This window comes from Delphinapterus leucas, chromosome 8, assembly GCF_059928025.1.
Source record: "Delphinapterus leucas isolate spDelLeu-1000000601 "Yukka" chromosome 8, BTC_Dleu_Yukka2, whole genome shotgun sequence".
Taxonomy (NCBI): domain Eukaryota; kingdom Metazoa; phylum Chordata; class Mammalia; order Artiodactyla; family Monodontidae; genus Delphinapterus; species Delphinapterus leucas.
The window spans coordinates 4615325-4639887 of NC_143136.1; the positions used below are offsets into that span (position 1 = coordinate 4615325).

Here is a 24563-nt window from a genome sequence, read left to right on the forward strand (position 1 = left end):
GAATTTATACTAAGGAAAAAATAGAAACAAGTTGCCACAGATGGGCAACAACAAACTTTTTCTATTAGCAGCAAAATAGTAAATATTTGTGGAACATGCAGTCTCTGCTGCAGCTACTCAACTCTGCTATTATAACATGAAAGCAGAGCCAATATGTAAATGAATGGGCGTGGCTGTGTTCCAATAAAGCTTTATTTACAAACATGGGCAGCAGGCCAGATTTGGCCCATGTGATGTGGTTTGCTGATGCTTGCCATAGGTGACTGAAACAGCTGTTCTTGTCTGCACTGTTCACAACATTGACAGAGAAGAAACAGGCTGATGTTTGTTACTAGGGCCTTAGTTAAGTAACGTGAAACACTAACTAAGCAGCAGTAAAAACCATGCTGTAGATGAGGTTTTTGTCAGCACGACTGACGCCACAGCCAGCATCCCTGGCTTCCTCTGCTTCCCCGCCTGAGCCCTCAGGATCAAGGGGAAGAGCTCTTCTCCCAACTCCCTGTCAAAAGCCAACATCAGCTCCCAAAGCCTTCTCTCCACCCTCCTGTCCTTCTCCCCTGAACTGTGTGACCACTTAATAACCACCCTCTTGTTGGCAGTTCGAGCCCTCCCTTGAGTGACTGTCATTTTGATGTGATGTTATTTCACTTTTTTACATGTTTAGGTCTTGTCCCTCCAGCTAAATCATCCGGCACGAGTTGTGTCTTGAAAGCCCATGACAAGCAGCCAGACATGTTTCATGTTAGTTTTTAAAGGTAACAATTATAGGATTAAGAATGTTGGTGGAATGTCTAAATTGTCCATCAGAAACTCTCAGAAGTAGAGTTAATGTCCAGTCAAACTAAAAGCAAAAGAAAACAGAAGACGTCTGGTTAATACGTACACTAAAATCAAACAAAGGGAGCCGCAAAGCAGCATGACTTTAAAAGGCAGATGACTGAAGAGTCAGGACAGCATTGTGGTGAAGAATCCGAGTTCCACTAGGTCTGCAGCCTTAGGCAAGCGACTTCCCCGCTGCGTCTCAGTTTTCTTGTCTGCGGATGGAGATGCTAAAAACACCTGCCTCCCCGGGCCGATGCAATAATTAGATGAGATGATACATGTAAGGTACTCAGAACAGAGCTTGGCACCCTGAAATCATTCAGAAAGTCTTAGCAATTGTTACTAATGGAGGAGAGGGAGCAGGAGGGAGAGGAAGAAAGGAAGAGGAGAAGGTGGGAGGGGAGGGGAAGAGGCAGAAGAGATAGACCAAACATAATCACTATAACATACACGTAAACAGTCAAATTTATATTTGTAAAAACGAAACGGTGCAAATACTTTTTCTGAAGTGAGCATAATCACATTGATGCCAAGCCCCCCAAAAGATGGAATCCAAGTAGAACCCCAGGTCAGTCTTCCTTATGAGCATAAATGCAAAAATTCAAAGTGAAGTATTAGCGAAACACTACAATCAAGTGGTGTTTATTCCCAAACGGAAGCACTGTTGTGTTTTGGATGTTCTGTGAATACATTGCATCATATAAAGAGATCCAAAAGGGAAAACCATAAGCTCATCACTGTGGATGCTGAAAGGGCATTTTACAAATTCAACTCCCTTTCTTGATATTAAAAAATAAAGCAAAAAATGGAATATATGGATACTTCTTCAACATGACAAAATATTTCTTAGTTCAAAAGTTAATATCATGCTTAATGAAATTCACAAGAAACATTTCCACTGGTGTCATGAAAATACAAGGATGGCCATTATCACCATTGACCCACAGGATCTATTGAACACTATTACACAAGAGGAAGAATGTAGAGATAGAGAATTGGAATGGAAGAGGGGAAATGGTCACTTTTTGCAGATATGTTCTGTACTTAGAAAAGCAAAAAGAATAAACTGAAAAACGCCTTAAACAATATGAGAAGTAAGACGGGGAGTTACAAAATTAATATGCAGAAAGAGAAAGCTTTTCGACGTTCAAACAGCAGCTACATGGAAAATATATTAAAAGAGTCCATTTAGGGCTTCCCTGGTGGCGCAGTGGTTGAGAGTCCGCCTGCCGATGCAGGGGACGCGGGTTCGTGCCCTGGTCCGGGAAGATCCCACATGCCGCGGCGCGGCTGGGCCCGTGAGCCATGGCCGCTGAGCCTGTGCTCTGCAACGGGAGAGGCCACAACAGTGAGAGGCCCGCGTACCGCAAAAAAAAAAAAAAAAAGAAAAAAAAAGAGTCCATTTACAATGGCAGCAATGACACGAAGATAAAGTATCCAGGAATAAATTTGATAATAAATGTGTGTTCTATGGGAAGAAAAGCTTAAAACATTCTGAAGAATGAAAATGAGCAGATGGAAAAGCACATTGTGTTCTTAGGTAGGAATACTCAATGTTATAAATAGTTCCACACTCCCAAACGTCATCTATACAGGTAGTGCGAGCCAAATAAAAACACCAATAGCATTTTGTTGGAGTGGGGAGTCAGGGCATGCGGAGGGTGACTAATTTGATTCTAAACTTTAGGTAGAAAGTAAATAACCAGGAATAACTAGTAAAATTCTGAGAATGAAGGGTAATGAGGAGGAACCAGCCCTGCCAGGTATTAAAACATGTTTTAAAGAGCCCATTGATACAGGCACATGACTAAATGAAAAAGAAAATCAAGAAATATATCCAAATACACATGGAAATTTAGTGTATAATAAAGAAGCATCTCATCTTTCTTGCAGAAGGAAAAGAAAAAAGACCATTTAATGAATGATATTATAGTAACCAGGTTGTCAACTGGAAAAGAAGAAAATTAATCTCTATCTCTTGATACTTTAGCCCAGAATGATTCCAAATGGATCAAAGATTTAAATGTCAAACAAAACAAAAACACAAAAGAACCAGAAGCAGCCAACAAAGAAATATGTCATAACCTCAGAGTGGGAAAGACCTTTTTACCTCTGTCGCACAACCCAGGAGACATAGAAGAAAAAAACCATAAATTAAACTACATTAAAAAAAATTTTTAACCTGCATGGCAAAACCGACCCCAAGTAAAGTCAAATGACAGATGACACACTGCAAGAATTATTTGTAATGAGTATCACAGATAAGAGATCAGTTTTCTAATATATAAAGAGCTCCTGCAGCTCTATAAGAAAAAACTCAATAACCCAATATTTTTAAAGCCAAAGGATATGAACAGTTCTCAGAAATGAAAATCTAAATGGATTTGAAACATAATAAAAGATGTTCAACATATGAAAAGACAATCAACTTCACACGTATAAGAGAAATGCAAATTAAAGCTACACTGACAGACAAAATTGATAGATTAAACCTCATCAAAATTTAAAACTTTGGGGCTTCAAAAGATGCCGTTAAGAAAATGCAAATACAAGAACAGACTGGAAGAAGATATTTGAAAACTTATACTTGATAAAGGATTTGTATCCAGAATGTACAAAGAACTCTTACATTTCAATAATAAGGCAAACAATCCAATCAAAAAATGAGCAAAAGACTCGAATAGACAATTCACAAATGAATATATATGAATAGCTAATAGGCACATGGAAGGATGCTCAACACCGTTAGTCATTAGGAAGATGAAAATTAAAACTATAATAAGGTACCATTTCACAACCACTAGGATGGCTGTAATTAAAAAAAAAAAAAAAGACAATAACAAATGTTGAGGATGTAGAGAAGAGGCAATCCCCCTACGTGGCTGGTGGGGATGTAAAGTGGTGCAGCCACTTTGGAAAACCAGTTTGTCAGTTTTTTAAAAGTTAAATACAAATTTACCAAATGACTCAGCACTTCCACTCTTAGGACTTTATCCAAGAGAAATGAAAACATATGTCCATGCAAAAAAAAAAAAAATTGTATGTGAATATTTATAGGAGCATTACTCATAATAGCCAAAATTTTGAAACAACCTAAATATCCATCTGTTGGTGAATGGGTGTGGTGGAATGTGGTATGTGCATGCAATGGAATATTATTCAGCCATGAAAAAGGAACAAACGATTTATACATGCTGTAACTTGGGGGAACCTCAAAAGCATGATGCACAGTGAAAGAAGCCAGACATGAGAGACCGCAGAGTATACAATTCTGTTTATGTGAAATGTCCAAAAAGAGTAAATCTATGGAAGCAGAAAGTTGATTAGAGCCTGGGGAGAAGGGCAGGAGAGGGAAGACAGATTCACAATTAATGGACATGAGGGGATCTTATTAGTACTGGGGTGATGGGAATGTGCTACAGATGACTTATGGTGATGGTTGCACAACTTGATAAATTTACTAAATAATGATTGAATGGTACACGTGAAATGGGTAAATGTAGAAAATGTAAAATATGCTTCAATAAAGTTATACATATATCTTCAAAAAGAAAAAGAAAACAGGTAGCAGGCCAGATATGACCTTTAGTTCCTTAGTTTACCAAAAAACGTGATGGCTGACTTAATAGGCACTAAAGTGCACCTCTAATTTTAGGAGGTTTTGCTATAGTTGAAGAGCACGAGCAAAATAAATTCCATATTGACACCTAAAAAAAAAAAACCCCAAAACAAATACAACAACATGCCATTTTTCACCCGTTCAACTGGCAAACATAAGCGCCATGTCGGTGAGCATGTGGGGAAATGCGTAGTTGCCGGCATCGCTGGCAGAAGTGTAAATCAGCAGAACCCGGTGGAGGCCGTTTGATGGTCTTATACCTGTATGTGCACGTGATCCAGCATTTCTCCCCTTGGGAATTATCCTGCACGTATGCTCGCACACTTGCAAAATGACATTTGCATGCGTTGATTCATGGCAGCTTTGTGGGTAATAGCAAAAGATTGGAAATAACCTTAATTTCCATTGGTAGGAGAATGGTCAAATAAGTTACGAATGGGGAGTAAACATTTCACTACATGCTCTTTCGTAACTTCTGAAGTGTGGATGGTGTAAATGTTTTATCTATTCAAAATAGTAAATAAACTGGGTAAAGATCTAGAGGGAACAAACAATGCTATTGATGCAATCGATACACTGAATTTTATGCTTCACAAATAAGGATTTTATCCTCTTTTCAGATGCATATATATATATATATATATATATATATATATATATTCAAGTTTCTGAACGTTTCCAAACTTCCGAGAACCAAAACATGTCGATTTTCCGTAAGTGCACCAGAGCATAAAAGTCCTGGTAGCCACAGTTTGGTTCTATGAGTGGAGGTGAGCCTGATCCCCAAGGAAAACATTGTTATTCTGATAACAAGGGACTTTTAATCCTATCTAAAGACACCCTTTTTATTACCAAATAATGTGCACAACATATACATCACCTCAACTCCCCCTCGCTGAGCGCGCCCCGCCCCTGCAAAATCTTCATTAGAGCCTAGGGGATGGGTGAGCCTCAGGATGGTGTGGAGTTAGACACATGACTATAGGTTTTATTTTTTTAAGTCCAGATGGTGCCTGAATAGTCTGCTTTGTTCATGATAAAGCTGTTTTGAACATTTTTAAAGGTATGAAGTAAGCTCCTAAAAACAACATAGCTATAAATTCAAAAATACAATACTAGAAAATAAACTTCAGCATTTTAGTAAATCACAGTGAGGCATAATCAAAGCAGGCTTGATCCCAGGAGGATGGTTTACTACAACACACTAGGGGTGAAATGATATTAGCCCTATTTTTTAAGTGCATACCTTGCTCTCCAGAAGTAACCACTGGACTGAATTTGGTGTTTATCATTCCCTTACATTTCTTACACTTTGACTATGTGTGTATGTATCCTGAAACCGTAACCGTCAAGTATCATTTTTTTGTTTCACTAGATGCATTTCACAATGAAGGATAAATTTAGAGATATCGTTCAGCATCTTGCCTCTTTACTTTCTACATTATGCAGGTCATCCTGGTTAGCACCTGTTTGAATCCCGGCTCAAGCCACCTACTAGCTGTGTGTGTTGACCGTGTGACTGAACGCTCTGTGCCCCATTTCCCTCATCGATAAAACAGGTCGCTAACAGCTTCCACCCGTGGGCTGTGCTCGGCAGTAACTGAGCTCGTCTTTGTGACGCTCTTAGAGCCATGCCTGGCGATCATTAGTGCCATGGATGGAAGTGTTGACTTCATTCTAAAGCTGAGGAAACTGAGGCTCAGAGAGGTTATCCTGCTTGTCTCAGTCACATGACCAGTGATGAGCAGAGCCCGAGGGTCAAACAGGTTATGTGTCCCATCACGGTCACCATCCTACCTCCCAGAATTCACAGTGGGAGAGAGCTCAGTAAATACCTGCTGTATTGAATGGAATTATATAGCTTTTTACAGACTTCCACTAATTCTCCGGTGATGCTAATCCTATGTGAACCATATATTTTTTAACCAATATTTTAAATTTTAGGAGAACAAATGGATTTTCGTAGGAAATACAAATTAAATCACAGGTGAAAGATGCCAACTCTGAGGAGAGATGCATGATCATATATGGAGTCCAAGCAGGAGTTCTTGGCTGGGATTTGGGGAAGAGGTGTGCGTGGGCCTGGTGCTTGGGTTGCGGCTGAGATGCTGACGGAGCCGAGACCTTTCCTGGTGTTCGTGGAACCCCTGGGAGCCAGAGCAGCTCTGAACCCACAGGGAATTGGTTCAGAAATGTCCACCCTCTCTATATATCTGCCCTCCAAGATCCCACTGCTGCCTCCACTGATGAATCCAACCAAAGGCAGATGGCAGGAGGGAGACCAATGCTGCTAGGAGGGCTGGGTCTGTGGGCCCAGAGCAGGGCAGAGGAGGGACACTGCACAAATACTTCCTTCCAGACGGGAAAAAGAGTCCTCATCTCGATCCAACTCTATGAAAAAGCCACGATGATTTTGTTTTTTACCAGGTTATCGAGGATATTATTGCAAGCCAAGAAGAGGAGGAAAAAAACAAAAAGAAGAAAGAGGAAGAGAAACCCAAAAAAGGCAAAAAAGGAAAGGAAAAGAAAGAAACAAAGGAAAAAAATAAGGTAAGGTATTTGGAATTTGAGAAATTGGGGATTTTTTTGCTTTTTTGCTTTAAATCCGTGGAATAATCTCAAATTTGTTGAGACTATAGTCACTCGTTTCCTTGGGAACCATGCTATCTACCAGCTGTTTTCCTTTTTTTTCTTTTTTTTTTTATGAAAGCTGACACTTTTATTTTCTTATTTGTTATTTATTTTATACATATTCGTGTATATATGTCAATCCCAGTCTCCCAATTCATCCCACCACCACCGCCCCGCCACTTTCCACCCTTGGTGTCCGTACGTTTGTCCTCTGCATCTGTGTCTCTGTTTCGGCCCTGCAAACCAGTTCATCTGTACCGTTTTTCTAGATTCCACATTTGTGCGTTAATATACGATACTTGTTTTTCTCTTTCTGACTTACTTCACTCTGTATGACAACCTCTGGGTCCATCCACGTCTCTACAAATGACCCAGTTTTGTTCCTTTTTATAACTGAGTAATATTCCATTGTATATATGTACCACATCTTCAGTTTTTGCTTTTCATGTTGGTCAACAGTTGCCATCTTTTCTATGACTCATAAATACCTATTAGGATAAGGAGTGGTTTCAACAACTCAGATACTTTACATTATTCACAAATGTGATAGCTTTGAACTTTCATTCTTCAAGATAAATGATTCCACTCATCTTTTCTCAAGGGTAGAGATAAGGAACAGTTCTTGGCAAACTAAGTGACCACTACAAAGTCAAAATAATTGTGTCTGCTTTCACCAAAGTGTGTTCATTTCAATTTATCACTTCACGTCGACATCTTGGACCTGTTTTAACGGGACTTGTTTCTTACTACCCAAAGGAAAGCAGAGTTCAGAGTCACTGCGGGCCGGGCATGCCCTGTGCAATGGGGTTGCTGGGTGGTGGGCGGGCAGGGGGGTGCTGCTGTCCTGGATGCGATCGGAGGGGTTTTCACCCTCAAACATGTGGAGAGACCACTGCCAGGGTGGTGGTTCTCTCTCTGCATAAACTCCTTCTTTGGGAAATGGAATTCAGTCTGAAAGCTAACGTCATCTGAAAACGTGAATATGTTCACTGTAGCGGCTGGCCCAGACAGATACTGCTTCACAGCTGACCAAAACCCTGATCTGAATCGGAGTGGATCCCGAAAGGTTGTGTCCCTCTGTGACTGTCCAGAAGCAGAGGCCCAGCTCTAGCTCGGGTAGCCGTGGCCATGACCCTCATGTTCTGAGGATGCCCACTGACGCGCAGACTCACAAATTTCTCTGTGGGAGAAGCAACTCACTGGGGTCTGGTAGATACATCTGGGACTTTTGGTGCATCACAGTGAGAGAGAAATTGGACGGGCTATGTAGTCAAGGAGTGATTGGACCAAGGAGGCAGAAGTTGTGAGCAAGGGAGAGGGGGTGATGGTGAATATAAAATGTCAATACCCAAAGTCCACGAAAATGCAAGTGATAAAAGCCAACCTCTTGTTTAAAATCCTTTGGCTTGATTGAGGCCGACACTGCAGGCGAGGGTCCCTTTCCAGTGGTCACACCTGCAAGGTGATATGCGGAAATCAAGCACCTGCCCCTGCTGTCCTGCCCTCTCTAACTGTGTTCCATTGTTTTGCTGTGCAGACAAAAGAAGAGAGACCCCTCCCCACTCATTTTGAGAACAGCCCACTCCACTGTAGTGGATGCTGAATGAATGGGGCCCCTCTGATGCCCCCTTCAGGGCCAAGGGGCTCAATCCCCAGCTACCCAGGATGCGGTGCTGACCCCTCACACTTAGTCCCTCCCCAGGAACTGTTCAGGGTCTAGGGGGGTGCTTCAAGTGAAGTGAGCCGCCGCCACAGGGCACGGGCCTTCAAGGACAGTCACATTAGGGACTTCTCTGGCGGTCCAGTGGTTAAGAGTCTGCGCTTCTACTGCAGGGGGCACGGGTTCAACCCCTGGTTGGGGAACTGAGATCCCGCAGGCCTGCACGGTGCAGCCAAAAATAAATGAATAAATAAATAAATAAATAAAATGAAATGAAATGAAATGAAATGAAGAAATAGCATCATCTTGGGAAAAAAAAAAAAAAGATAGTCACGTCAGTGTACAAAGACCCAGCCCCGCACCTCCCAGGACAACTCTGAAGTGTTCTCCTAGCTCCTGGGCTCCCTGTGGGGTCAGCTACCACTCTCTTGCAATCGCATCCCAGTTCAGCTCCCCTTCTACTCAGTTCAGCTACCCCTCTGTCCAGCTCAGCTCCCCTTCTACCCAGTTCAGCTCCCCCTCTGCCCAATTCAGCTCCCCCTCTACCCAGTTCAGCTCCCCCTCTACCCAGTTTAGCTCCCCGTCTGTCCAGTTCAGCTCCCCCTCTACCCAGTTCAGCTCCCCCTCTGTCCAGCTCAGCTCCCCTTCTACCCAATTCATCTCCCCCTCTACCCAGTTCAGCGCCCCCTCTGTCCAGTGCCACTTCTCTCCCTCCCTCCCTTACAGGTGATATTCCCAACAAACCACCTGCACGTTCTCCGTCTCAGTGTTTCCAGGGAACCCCACCCAAGGGACCAGCTATTTGCTCTGTCTCATGGACTTACAAAGCTTTCAACCTTGTTACCTTTGTGATATTTTAAAAAGGGTCTATTTTCCCTTTATGGAGATGAGTTGAAATATTCAGATGTTTTTATATGAGGTCTTTCCCAAGTTTTCTGACTATATATATGGGGCTGGCAAGTGAGAGATGACCAAGTGTTATAAAAATACTCACAGAATAACCATACAGCTCTGCTCTTGTGGTTAGGGGTTAGGGTTAGGGGCGAGTCAGTATCTGCAAGTTAAACAAAACTCGTTTCCTCTGTTTCCTGCCTTACCCTCTAACCAGGATGAATAATAGACGTCTTTTTCTACAGGTCAAAATACTAATTTCAACACAAGGATTTGAATAGCTGGTCTCAGGAATGCTTCCTGATTCTTTAGGAATGGTTTTAGAATAAGACTTTAAAAGTCAGTGGAAAAGGTAATCTGATCTATAAGAAACATACCAACATCATTTAACTGTATCAAGCTTTCGTAGAGATTAACATTTCACATTTTAATAATCGCATTGTCGCTGTGTAGACCTGTACTTTTCATATAAATTCATTTGTAAGTAATTCTGAAGGGTTTTCCCCATCATTTGCAACTACTTCATAAATGCTGATGTCCTCAAACTTTGCTTTTTTGTCCAAAGCCATTCAGCATTAAGTGACTAGTTAATAGCTAGTTAGTAAAACCTATCACTTAGTAAAACCTATCACTCAACAGAGACCAGACTGTGTAGCAGATACTTTCAGATTTTTATGGAACAAGCTTCACTAACAGTGAATTTTAATGTGCAAGTGTCAAACTCACTCATGCATATTTAGAGGAAGAGATGCTTAGAATAAAATTGAAATTCTTCCAGTTGTCCCTTTTCTTAGGCACTGCTTCAAAATTATCTTGCCAGGTGGAGGAGGGTTTTAAAAATTAACTGTATCAAGTGAGCTGTCTTTTGGGTTTGGGTTTTTTTTTTTTTCTGGAACAAATTAGAATTTTACAGGTGCAGGCAGAACAGTAGGGCAATAGGTGGTCTATGGGTTCCCTGGAAACACTGAGATGGAGAACATGCAGGTGGTTTTTTGGGAACATCACCTGCAAGGGAGGGAGGGAGAGAAGTAGCACTGGACAGAGGGGGGGGAGCTGAACTGGGTAGAGGGGGAGCTGAACTGGGTAGAGGGGGGAGCTGAACTGGGTAGAGGGGGGAGCTGAACTGGGTAGAGGGGGAGCTGAACTGGGATGCATTTGCAAAGGAGCATAAATATCCAGGGAGTAGCTGTTGGGAGGGGCCTGGAGGGTGAGTGGATCGTAAGGCTGGGCGGGGGCAGTATTCCAGGCAATCTCCAAGCCACAGAACCAGAGGACAACTTCAGAGCATGGATGACAGGAGGCCAGGATAGCTATGCAGTGTGTGGAACCCGGAAAGGCTGCAGCAGGCAATGAGTGATCCCTTGGGGGGCCTGGCAGAGACTTCTGCAGAGAGAAGATGGACAAAGAGAAGACCCGGTGAAAAGGCTGAAAAGACAAGCTAGACTAGGAGAAAGTATTTTCAAATTATATATCTGACAAATAATTTGTATCTAGAATATATAAAGAATTCTCAAAATTCAACAGTAAGGAAAAAAAATGTCTTTCTTTGAAATCTTTTGTTTTAAATCCATCTCTAAAAGTATTGAGGATTGCAGATAAGGAGATCCCCTTAAACGAGGGCTTTGATAGAGGAGATGCTGGTGGCAGAAGGACATTTTCTGCAGACCAATAGCGATCTCTGCAATTATGCTTTCAATACCAACATAATTTTATTTGCCTCACTCTGGACCTCATGTTGGCTTTAGAAACAAAAATACAGAAAAAGAGCACTCTGTAATCCATCCCTACGATTCTTTTCTCTTTCTTGTTTTTCAATGTTCCGTATGTTCAACCATTTGGAGCTACTTTCAGTGGTTTTGTCCTGCCCAGACACATGCTCACGCAAATACTCAGGAGTCTTCTGTAAGTTTCCTCCAGCCATAAAATGACCTGACGTGGTGCTCACTTCTTCTGGAAAGATCCTTGGACCTTTCCATATGCAGCACGATTAGCTTGAAAAGCTATTGTTTGTCTGCAGTGCCCCCCAGCCGCTCTGTCCACAGTGCCCCTTGGCCCAACGAGGTGCTCCACATTGAACCGTGGAGCCAACCACGTTCTTATATAATTTTAGAGTATTTCAAACCAAATTTTGCACTACTTCACACAGATGGAAAAGTGAGTGTCATGGGTTTCCAGAGGCTGCTATCAGGAACAAGGATTTCATTATGGAAATATACATACCGAGCATCTTCTGTGTCCACTGAAGTGCAGTAAGAGAGGGGATATAAGGAAGTGAGAGGCTTCTGGGCTGTAGAGGCAGGGGCTCTTAACCCAGGGAACACGGACCCTATGGATACACACCCTGAAATTGTACGGAATTATGCGAGATGCATTCTCCTGGGAAGAAGATGTATGGGTTTTCTTTGTGTTTTCAAAGGATTCTTCCCTCTACAAAGCTCAAAAACCACTGCATATGGAAAGGGCATATTGGGTTGTTTAAGGGAAGGGCCAAGAGAAGCACTGCAGACTCAGAAGAGAGTGAGGCTCTATAACCATTGGAAAAGGTGGAGGCTTCCCGGAGCGGGTGGCATCTCAGGAGAGCTACAGGAGTGTACGCACATTCTCGTCATCTCAGGGGAACAAAATGTCCTGGCCGCTGCCCCGCCTCCTGTCCTGCACGTGCAATCTCTTCTTCCCACAGCAGCCAGAGTGCCCGGACTCCAGTGTAACTCTGATCAGCACTGCTAACAAGGCTTGAAACTCAGGAGCTGTGCAGTATTTATTTCTGAAGGAATGAGGAAGTACTCATGAGGACCCTAGGGTGGAAGTGGTAGATGGAAAAACATGGAAAAGATGCAGGAGATATGGCAAAGGATAACCAGCCTGGTGGACTGGGTGTTTGAGGTGGAGACGGAGACCAGGAGTTGAGGTGGCTTCCAAGCGTCTTGAGCAGCAGGAACTGGCTTCAGAACCTTGATGGTGGGACATCCAGGTAGATGTCCAACAATCAGCTGGAGGTTCAGCATGAACTCAGGTGGGGTCAAGACATGGTGTAGTTGCAGGAGTTGCCCCTGTGCAGGAAACCCTAGTGAAGGCGGGAGGATGGGTGGGTTTTAGGAAAATCAGTGTGGGTATATGTTGGAGGATCTGGATTACATCCATCTATGAGGGCAGGGGGAAGAGGTGAAACCAACCAGGGAGATGGAAACAGCCTGGCGCAGGGAGAAATTCAGCACAATGATTCTCCTATTTAATTTTCCACCTGGGTGAATTTCTAGAAGGAGGAAAGGAACATTTCCCTTCTGTTCCCCTCAGTCCATTCACCATGAGAAGTGAAAACTAAGAATACGGTGGAGGCAGAGTCAGGAGACTCTTTAAAGAGAAGGGACCACTGGTGTCAAATGCCGCAGAAAAGTCAAGGAGGAAGCTTGAGAAAGAAAGTGTGGTGACGAGCACATCACTGGGACTATTTCAGGAGAGTGGAGCAAGGGCGGCAGGTGACAGGCAGGCAGGGGACTCTGGCTGAGACATGTGGGCAGCTGGTGGGCACACCTCCTTCAAGAAGTTGCAAAATGATGACTTTAGTTGAGAGAGGACTTTAGGATGGGGAAGAACTGTAAATGTGCCGGGACCAAGGGAAAAGTGCCCCTGGCCTGGGAGAGCTTAAAATTATCAGGAGGTGATGCCGAATAGAGTAAGACAAGGTTTCTGTGCAGCAAAAAGCAGTCGAGGAGAAGCCGGGAGAAACACAGGCATTTGAAGAAGTGAGAAGAGTGTGGAGAAGGGGAGCCCATTGTATTCAAATGGCCTCTGTCTTCTCAGTATAACAGGAAGCAAGTTTGAAACTGGTGTGACACTGCTCAGCTAAGAAGGACACAGCGAGGTACATGCAAAGACAACAGGCAGGTGGAGAACCCACTTACACGGGGACCGTCTCGGGCTTCAGTTGCTACAGCTGTCCCACCGCACCAGCTGGGTGTAGCCTGGACCAGAACCAGACTGATTCAGGTGGACTGTGTTCTCTGGACCCTGATTTCCTAAACTATGACTTTCTGGAAAGGCCATAGAGATTTCCTTCCAGGAGAAGTAAGCGCTGAAGACGGGAGGATCCCGGGATTCCTTTGCTGGCCTGGCCCTACCCTGCCAAGGCTCATCTCATTAGCATATCAAGCATTATATAACGTCACTCAAGCAGTACGTGTTCAACGGAGAGGGGAAAAGAATCACTGATTAGCAGAAAGAGAAAAATAAATAGAAGTTGCCCTTGCACCCATGACCCAAAGTTAATGGTCATTAACATGTTGGTGTATATACCCTTCCAGAAATTTCTTTATGCATATATATATATATATATATATATATAGTTTCTTAAGATACATTATTTCCAGTAACTGTTAATTCTCACATCCTGTGGAGATGTGAAGTCAAGATACAGGTAAGGATTCTAAGCAGGAGCATGTCAGTTAAGCTACGAGAAGGCTGAGTGTTAGCTTGAGCTAAGTCTTCTTAAAGGGCAAGGAGGTCAGCCAGGTGGACAGAGGTAAGAGTGGCTCCCCCAGCAAAGGCGGCCTGTGAGGCCTGCAGAGGTGGGCGCGGAGCCTGGGTGGTGGTGCGTGGGCTGGGGAAGGAGACAAGCTGGCGGTCTGGATGGCCTGAGGGAGAAAGTAGTATATTCCACAGTAATAGCCAGGAAGCTCCTTCTGACAAGAATTAAACCTAGATATCCACAGAGAAAATTGGGACAGATGTATTGAGGACATTGCTATACATTTCTAGACTTCAAATTGTAGGTTTTGTCGGGTCTGCCGCACGTCTTTCATGTGCGAAGGGCCAAAAAGGTTGAGTAACTGATTCTCTAGTCTCAATGGAATGTGAGAGCAGAAAAGGCAAATGACATTCTAAATGCACGCTTGAAAACAGTTATGAGATGATGAAGTATTTTTACAAGTCAAATTTCATGAGATATCACATTATTTTCATACATGTTTATTTTTAAAGGCAGTTTTTAATGATGATAGCTTCTGGGCTGATTTTTTCACTTCTGGATCTAAAAGCGGATTATAATTTCACTCTCAGCTCCGTGGGAAGTAATCAGCCTCTTCCCAGTCACAGCAGCCTCACTCCTACCCCAGGACAGAGACCCTAAGGGAACCATCAGATAATCTGAAAGCCACAAGTGATCGGTTGGACATTTGGACTTGTATGTTAATAGGTATATGCTGAAACACATACCCCCATTTAAAAAACGGAACAAGGGGCTTCCCTGGTGGCGCAGTGGTTGACAGTCCGCCTGCCGATGCACGGGACACGGGTTCGTGTCCCGGTCCGGGAAGATCCCACATGCCGCGGAGCGGCTGGGCCCGTGAGCCATGGCCGCTGAGCCTGCGCGTCCGGAGCCTGTGCTCCGCAACAGGAGAGGCCACAGCAGTGAGAGGCCCGCGTACCGCAAAAAAAAAACGGAACAGGGACTTTCCAGTGGTTAAGTCTCAGCGCTTCCACTGCAGGGAGCACGGTTCGAGCCCTGGTCGGGGAACTAAGATCCCGCATGCCGCATGGTGTGGCCAAAGAAATTAAAAAAAAAAAAGACCGGAACAGTCGTGACCCTACTTGAATTTTGACACTTACCCACTAATGTGAAGTGCTGACCGTCCCTCCACCCACAGACCACCTCAGATGCACACGTTGGCTAATAGAAAATTTCAAGAGGGCTTCTGTTCATCTGAGTCCCTCTTTAAGCCAGGCTAGAAATCATCCTAACGGTTAACATTTGGGGAGGGGCGTGGCCAGGCACACTGTTTACCTCTGTCTGCTCTCCTAACTTCACCAAGACAAATACCTAGGATACGATATTTGACAATGAAAAATCTTTTGGAATCCTCTGCATTTTTCTCTGTATCGCTATCTCATTGGTGATGATTAAGGAAAAAAATTGTGTTGTATAAGGACCCATGTCACACAATAGATGGTAACTTACTAAAAATTGTCAGTTTCCGTGATATTTACAACATTTCTGAACGAATGCAAAGGCTGGACATGTCTAAGACGCTGTCTCTTATTGGGACTCACTGGGCCTACTGGGTGGCAACACCAGCGCACTCAGGTCAGCAGACAGTGAGATGGAGCCAGGGCGCGTGGAGGGCTCAGGACCTGGCCGGCGTGGGCTGGAGCCAGGAGTCGCAGGACCCAGGTCCACTGGGACCAGCTCCTCTGTCCACCCCCTTCTCTGAAGAAGGCCGTATGGTGGCTGGGACCACCTGCAGGCAGAGTCCCCTGCCTGCCTGTCATCTGTGTGCCCCCGCCAGTGCAGAGGGAGCCAATGCGGCTGCCCAGTCCAGCTCCTCGGGGTCAGGCTGCTCCAGGAGAGGCGCGTCTCTCTGGTTAGAACACTCTCCAGCCACTCGGCTGAGCTGGGAGTTGTGCCCGAGAAGCTTCCATCAGAAAGGGATGTTGTTCAAGGCAGGCACCATTGACAGGTGCAACTGTACTTGTATGACCCCTTCACGGTGAAAGATTCAGAAAAAAAAAGTGACTTTGGAGTTGAGAGGGTAAAACCTCCTCATGGAATTTCTCTCTCCCAATAATTGTCAAAATGAGAAAGATATTAAGTGTTTAAAACAGCAACCAAAGGAAAGGATATGTCCAATGAACTATTGACCAAAGGAAGAAGTATCTCTGAAAAGGAAAGCAGACGTGTTCCATCGTGCTTTCTCTCTGGTTAAAAGGTGTCTCCTGTGACGGCCAGTTATGTCATTACCACGTGGAAAGTCGTGGGAACCGCTAACGTCCACTGCCATTCTGTGCAATCAGGATCAGATGTTTCCAAAACTGGTCTTAACAGTGTTTTACTCCCCTTGAGAACTTGATATTTATTCTAGAAATAAAGCTGTACAAATAGACCTATAAATCTTATTTTTACTTACATGCGTTAAACGCCTAGAGAACAGGCCTGATGCTGGTTCCATATGGGGTACAAAACGTCAGCAAGACGGAATCCTCCTCCATGGGGGCCCACAGCCCAAGAGAGCAGCTAAGACAGGAACACAAACAGCCCATAATATGCACAGAGAAACAGGCGCCAGGAAGGATGAGCAGATCCTGCTGAGCAAGGGGAGAGTCTTTTTGACCTGGGACAATCCAGGACAGCTTCACAGAGGAGGGGATATTTGCCTCAGACCTAAGAAGAATTTTCCACAGAAGAAGATGGGACAATGAATTCTGGTCAGAGATAGGTGGGCACCCTGACCCCCTCCGGCCTGTGCCCGTGCTCCAGCCAGAGTCATGACCCGACAGGCAGATCCATTCATGCCAGGCTCCTGCGGGGACCCCCAGGTGGCTGCCCTGCTCTCAGACCAAGTTCACACTCTCTGAGGAACACGGCTCATGGGCCTTCCAAAGCCCGTCCCCTCTCTGTGTCTCTGTCTCTGTGTCTCTGTCTGTCTGCTGGCCCTGTTCCGTACGCCCCTGCCCTACTAACTTCCAGTTACCAAAGGCAACGCGGCCTTCCAGCTCAGACTCACACGGACTGGTCCCTCTGCTGAAAGCGCTTCCATGATGCTCCCCTTGCTTTCCCTCCCCCCGCCACACCTCTACCCATGAAGGCGCACACTCACCACCTGTAGGGGCTCCCAGAGGCCAAATACAGGACGATCTGAGCATCTAAAACCAAAAGAGAAACAGCACATCCGTCAGCAGCGCACTGACTAAAAATTACAAAAGATCCGTGAATGCCTGGTGATACCCAGGCAGGGAGAGAGATGAGGAATATCTCTGAGAGTATTCATTAGCTGTTTTAGATGCCCCTTTCTGTCCACGAATCATCTGTTTCACCCAAGGACATGGCTTTTTCCAGCACTGGTCTTCTCCTTGCTTCTCGGGCTGATTCTTCCCGAATGCCTGGGTGTCCCGGGCTGTGTGAGTGAGTGGGGCTCCTTCCCCCGTGAGCTTTGATTTCCTGTGGGTCCTGGAAGGTGGGTCAGTTGCGCCACAGGCGTGGAGCCCCCAGGAGTTCTGGGTCCAGGTTCTCCCCCCGCTTCTGCAAGGCAGGTGGCCTCGCGAGGAGGCTGTGTTAGCCCCTGCGTGTTCCGTGAGCTGTGGTTCAAGCAGGTCCCCCGTGTCACCCCACCCCCGCAGAAGGCAGAGTCCTCCCGCCACCCTGACCTCCTCCTGGGAGCTCCCATCGCTCTCGTGAGCTCGTTTCACGTGTCTTCCCGACTGCCACGTGGAGTAGGGGAGGAGAGGTAGGCGGAGATCCGGTACACGGGCGCTGCCGAACCACGGCCCATGGCGCGTGGGGTCCCAGAAACAAGGGCATGTCCTGTGCCCAGAGTCACCAGAGATGCTCACCGTCTTATTGCCGCTCCTCCTTCAAGCTGTACAGAGAGCACTTTGATTGCTTTGGGAAACTGCCCATAGACATGGTGTAGACCAGCATCCTTCCTTTTGCCCTTTGTGGGGTGACAATAAGCAGGATTTTGGTCATCGGGCACCAGACTCTTAATACAGTACAAACATCATTGCCCAGAAACGTCAGATGGGGCTTTGCGAGGTATGGCTCTTCATGACGCGGAACAGCCCTGGTGGTGTAGGGCGGCTTCTGCTGGGGGTCGGGGCAGACCCTCCAGCTGCAGTGGCCGGTGTCCCTGCGGCTCCGATCTGGCTGCACAGGGGCAGCCGGGACCAAGGGTGGCGTGGCCGGGCTCTCTCTGCAGTGGGGGCCCAGGGAAGGGAGGCTGGCAGGACCTCCAGCTCAGGCTGGGGCTCAGGACTGGCTTCCTGGCCCAGGGAGGGGACAGGCAAGCCACGAAAGGAGCAGCCCGGGTGCTCCTGCAAACCACCACCTGACAAGTGGCGGAGCGGAACACAGACGGAGAGCAGCAGCAAACCTGGGTCACGGGAACATGGCGAAGGAGGTGGCAGGACGTGGGTGGGCATCAGCTTTCAGAGCAAGGAAGGAGCAGAGCATCAGAGGACAGGACCAAACTCGGGGTGGGGTACCCCAGGGAGCCTGAAGGTAGAGCCAGGTCTCCAGACCATCCCCGCCCTGGTCGGTGGACACAGCACCCCCTGCTCAGACTGGTCAGCAGAGAAACTGCCCAGGTGGGCAGACGAGGGGCTGGACCTTCACCGCACAAACCAGAAAAGAGTCTACGTGCTTTTCTGTAGCCACGGCAACCACGATGTACATGCCTCTTACTGTCTGATCGCGACAGGTAAACTCTGCCTGTAGTTAACAAGTGTATTATCCCGCTTTCACAGGACGAAGGTGAGGGCTGGCAGATGCCACCGAGTGTTTTCCTTCATACGACGCGAGAAGGAAACAACGCATACAAAGGTCAGTTGAGCAGAATAGGTGTGCTTCTGTCCACCCAGTGCGGCCTCAGCCTCTGTTGGGCAGAATTTGGTGCCCAATCACGAGAGGCTGCAAACATGCAATTCACAGCCAAGACCTTCTGTCCGTCTCTCTTTTAGAATTCCTTTGGGTGGCTTCAAGGCATATAACTGGTAAAAGAGGAAGATGAGAACATAATCTAAACCCCTGTTCTGTTTTAAACCCTTGAGACTCCAGCTGAACATTCTCTTGCTAGGAATGAAAGGGAAGAAGGATTTTCCCTGGATTGTTTAGATTAAGAAAATCAATGCCGTATGTACAGTAAAATGTTTTAATCCTATTAGACTAAGACTCGTGCCTGAACACTGACACCTAAATCTTTTCTCCCATGTTCAGCATACTTAGCAGAGTATAATCTGGCTCATTCGGCGAGTGTATGAATTGGTCTTTGAGATACTCTCATTATACTTTCCTGGAACGGTTACCCAAATCCTGTGGTTCCACTCCACCCTCACAACAAATCCCAACACAGAATGACCTGCCAAGGTGACCCTGGCCATCAGTGTTATTTGGAAATTCCTGAAAAATGCAATAAGGGCGTGAAGTAGAATATTTCCAAACTCCAGTCACATGCATGCCTCCTTCCTAATTCTGGTCTTAGGTGGACAGCACCGCTACTGTTATTGACTTAATATCTATTTTTAATCGATGCACGGTTTTTATCCCAATTAATTGAGCCTCATCCTCAGCAACTATATCAAAAGTCGTTGCAGGTTTGATATGCCGGTTCTATAAAATAAGAATGTCTGTGGACTTCCCCCCAGCAATCCAGTGGTTAAGACTCCACACTTCCACTGCAAGGGGAGCGGGTTCACTCCCTGGCCAGGGAACTAACATCCCGCATGCCGTGCAGTGTGGCAAAAAAAAAAAAAAAAAAAAAAAAGAATGTCCGTGTACCTCCTGAAATTCTTTCACTTACCACTAGTGGCAAGGGTCCCACTCTACCTGAGATGCTGAACGAAGGCAGAAGTACAGGGGTAGGATGACCCCAGCAGGATTTAGCGACTGCTTTAACTGGGGAGGAAGGAGGTCAAAGGGTAAATTAACACTGATTAGGTGCCCGAGACGCAGAAGGCTTTGTGTTTTCGTTCCTATCTTACTTACCTTTAGAACAACCAGGAGCGGGTAGACATCACTTACCCACCATCAGCAGTTCCGATCTTCTGTCAGGTCTACTGATAGAAGACCTGCCATCATTCACATTTGAGAACATCAACTCTTTTTCTTTTCCACTATGGTTTATTACAGGATATGGAATATAGTTCCCTGTGCTATATACAGTAGGACCTTATTGTGTATCCATTCTATATAGTTTGCACCTGCTGACCCCAAACTCCCACTCCGACCCTCCCCCATCCCCGCCACCCCCTTGGCAGCCACAAGTCTGTTCTCTATGTCTCTGAGTCTGTTTCCCTTTCGAAGATTAGTTCATTTGTGTCATATTTTAGATTCCACACGTAAGTGATATCATATGGTATTTGTCTTTCTCTTTCTGACTTACTTCACTCAGTATGATAATCTCTGGGTCCATCCAGGTAGCTGCAAATGGCGTCGCTGCATTCTTTTTATGGCTGAGTAGTATTCCATTGTATATAGGCACCACATCTTCTTTATCCGTTGCTCTGTCGATGGATATTTAATTTGCTTCCATGTCTCGGCTGTTGTAAATAGTGCTGCAATGAACACTGGGGTGCAGGTATCTTTTCAAATTACAGTTTTGTCCAGATATATGCCCAGGAGTGGGATTGCAGGATCATATGGCAACTCTGTTTTTAGTTTTGAGGAACCTCCATGCTGTGCTCCATAGTGGCTGCACCAACTTACATTCCCACCAAGATAATACCAACTCTTTAACAAACAATGGTGCCAAGCAATCACTATCAAAGCATCCATTCACTTACATATTCACTCAACAAACATCGATTGACTCCAGTGTGCAGGTGCAATGCTAGCCTGGAGCTACAAAGCTGGCACATGCCGTCAGCAGGCTCACAGCACACCAGGTGCGGTGGCGGTAGATGGGTGGGGACAGTGGCACAAGTTGGATGGCTTGTTAGGCTGGCCTCAGCTGCCTCCGAGGGACCCAGCTAGGAATCGCAGTGAGTCACAGGCCTGGCTGTGGTGCCCCCGGAACTCAGGGCTGGGTCCCAGACAATAGCTGCCGTTTGTGAAGACACCACTTCCCATGACGCATGTATTGGTCTGTACACGCTGGCTTTTGTTTCCTATTCTGCATATCTGTCACCAACCTTCGAGATAATTTTCCAGGCCTTCGAACGCGTTAGGTAATTGACCAGCTACTCTTCTTCTGAACACCTCCCTTCTGGAGCCCTGCCAGCTGTCCTCCTTGGGGCTTCCTTTGCCTTCTCTGACTGTCACCCCTTCATTTTCCTGTTACTCCCTCATTTTGGTGGAGCCTGTCCTACTGGGTGTCCTGAGAGGGGCTGCCGGTGGGGAGTCTTAGGTGCCAGGTACCTCTCAATGCACTCGCACTCGGGATTTGGAAGGCCTGGCTCCCTTGGCCTCTGATGTAACTGCATATGGAGAAAGAAAGAAAAGTGGGGAAGAGCAAAATTCTCACCTACCTTAACAAGGAGTCAGGAGCCCGTGTCTAAAATTGATGCATCAAGAAGCAGCAGTATATGCGTATTATCTAGACATTGGGAGAGAAACAGACAAACAACCAAAAGAGCCCCCGTGAAGCTAGATCACTTCACGCCCCCGTCCCCTGGCCCCCCCCCACCTCAGGGCTGTCGTGCTTTCTGTTCCCCTTGCCTGGAATGCTTTTCCCTTCAGGCCTTCTCCCGCCTCACCTGTGCCCGCCCCTGACCCCACTTTACTCACCTCCCTCTGACTTCCGTGTGTGTGTTTGCTGTCTCCCCGCAGGGGGTGGGAGGGGGGCGCCAGGTCCATGAGGGAAGGGCATGAATTTCATAATTTACAAATAGATCAGATTTATGAATAAATCTGAATCTAGTCAATGCATTTTTGAATGAATGAATGTGGGAATAAATGCCACTGGACAGTGTAACTGGAAGGCAGAGTTTTTTTATTATAATCTTTTCAATACTCTGACTTTAAAATAAGGTGCATGCATTATTTTGATAAAAACAGTAATTAATTTGGGGGACATCTAATGTTCCCATGGGAAGCCTGCAGACCCACCCAGCAAAGCTCTTGAAACGACCCACACCTGGCGTGTAATATCTGTTTCCATCAAGACTAAGAAAACACAAGCCACTGGGGAGCAGGAAACATGAAGCGTGATTTTCCTAGTTGGCTGTTGGGGCATTTGATGAGCTATATGTAAGGTCTTCGGTAACTTACAGAAATTAAACGTTTTCACCTGAGAATTCTTTTCATAAAAATCAAAGGTTTTCCTTCTCAGACGAAACATTAGCATTTTAATCACTGAGATTAAGCGCCCTCCTCGGTCACCCCTCATCGTGCAAAAGCTGCCGCAGCTCCCACTTTCCCAGTTCTGGGATAAAAGCTCATTCTCTGCTGTAGGAAAGAGCGGGCCGTTGTTTTCCTTTGAGAGCCATGAACAGCTTCCTGCATTTAGAAATGTCCATGAAATTCTTGAAGGGATTGAGAAGGGCCCTGTGCAAAAGTGTCATGAGAAAAACAAAGTCGCAGTGGAAAACTAGGTCCATTTACATGAACTAGAGGTGAAACCGGGAAAGGCTGCTACGAACTGCTTTATCTGTAAAATATAGTTACAGCTCCAGAAATGGGAATGTCACTGCTTTTACATAAATAATCACATCTTGCTTTCCTTTCTGTTGAATATTCTGTGTTCCTTTCATTTTGAAACGCATTGCTTCCCAGTCTTAGTAAATCTATCCCGTGAAAAAGCAGTGTAGCTTCCTTTAAATAACAAAGCAGTTTTGCTCTAAAAGATCTTAATGAAACAGGTGGGTTTTGCTGTGGGAGGAGATTTAGTCATCATACAAGGGGGAAATCTGCTAGGAAAGAGTTGTTATTAGTGAATAGCATGTTTTAACACAGTTATAGTATTTTCAAGGGGGAGAGCTTACAATTTGAAACCCATAAAAAAGAAGCATTATGTTATTCCTGCATTTCAAAGTTTTCCACAGTCTAAGCTTATGTAAATTTCAGAAAACATACAGAGAAAGGGCGGTTGCCTTCAAGCCCATGAGCCAGCCCCGCCTTTGTGTACTCACACCTTCCAAGCTCACTGCAAAATCCCCCTTCTGTGGGGGGAGGGCGGACAGGCACTCAGGCCAGAGCAGAAACTGAGGTCACCCTCAGACAGGCATACAGGAGGCACACCCCCAAACCTCTCCTGCCGTATCATCCCGTCCCATCGTCTGAGCCCTAGCGGCTGGGCCACCTCTCACGTGGCCACCCTGCTTGGGAAGGACATGTGGGTGAATCAATTCTATGAAAATTTTACCCCCCTGTGATGTGTTTCTTGTCGATTTCTTATAAATCCACACTAGCCACCCTAGAAAAACGTTTGGGTACTTCCATCATCCTCATTTTCAAAACTCTGCCCCTGAAACTTTGCATCACCCGTCGGTTTCTCCTTGCTGTCTTCCTGGCACAGACTGTGACCAGACAAGGACTGGCCCCGTCCAGGCCGCACTGCCCTTGGTTGGCTGGTGGGAGGCCGGTGAGCCTAAGAGCCCTCACCGGGCCTGAAATCCAGACAGGCCGACCCCTCTGCCCAGCTAACTGTCCAGGAAGTGAGCCAGACCTGACCTGTGTGTGGCCATCACCTTGTGATGCCCCCTCTCGCTTCCAGAGATCTCCATGCCAGCCTCTGGGAGCAGCGTCAGGGTCTCCAGCCTGTGGCTTGTGGAGCCGACCCACACTTTGGGAAAACTGGAGCTGCACAGCCGCATCCCGTCTTGCTTCCCTTGCATCCTGTGTGGTCCTGACTCGGAGGCCGCTAAGAGGACACGCCCAGTGGTCCTCCGCCTCCTCACTTCCACCTGCCCTCTGGGCACAAGTGTTTTTAGAGTAGCCGCTGTCCTGCCTGGTTCCTCGCTCCTCGAGAGGTGGAGACTGTTGACAAGGAAAGGGAAGACTGTAAGACCAGCAGCTGGAAAGCGGTAGCATGGGGGACCCACCTGCCGGGGCTGCCGCCTGGCTGGAGCCCTCCAGGCGATGCCCTTGCCCAGTCGCCCGTTCTTGTGCATCTGCATCTCGTCGCCCTTTTGCTCCATCTCCCCAGGATCTGCAGCCATTCCTGGCTCACACCACGTGCCGTCCCTTCTCCTTTCCTTTCTCGCAGCTTCTGCTCATCCCCGGCCTCCATGATTTACGTGGAGATTCCACCCTCCTCTCTCATCTGTTTGCCCACTTGACTCTCCGAGAATCTTCTCTGCTGTCCACCTTCACAGTTGACACCTCCTGCTCTGTGCGCCCAGATGTATGTTTCTGCCTGTGACCGTGACTGTCCTCTATGGCTTGTCCTCTAATGCCACCCTTCTTGATGAGCTGTGTCGGGGGACACAGTCCTGACTAGTCTCAGGATCCCGTGCGGTGCTCGTAGGAGAAGCTGTGCTTGAGAAACTTCCATCCCATCGTTCACCGCCTGCCAT

The 24563-nt window shown here is 46.2% G+C and overlaps 1 protein-coding gene across 1 annotated transcript in view; it reads left to right on the forward strand.

Annotated features, from left to right (window-relative positions):
- The window catches only part of DRC11 (dynein regulatory complex subunit 11), a 169403-nt gene that overhangs the window by 65766 nt on the left and 79074 nt on the right, over positions 1–24563 (forward strand). The window contains exons 8-9 of the mRNA XM_022568051.3: positions 6869–6991; positions 18858–18933. Of these exons, the coding sequence (XP_022423759.1) occupies positions 6869–6991; positions 18858–18933 (199 nt within the window). The remainder of the gene's footprint in view (positions 1–6868; positions 6992–18857; positions 18934–24563) is intronic.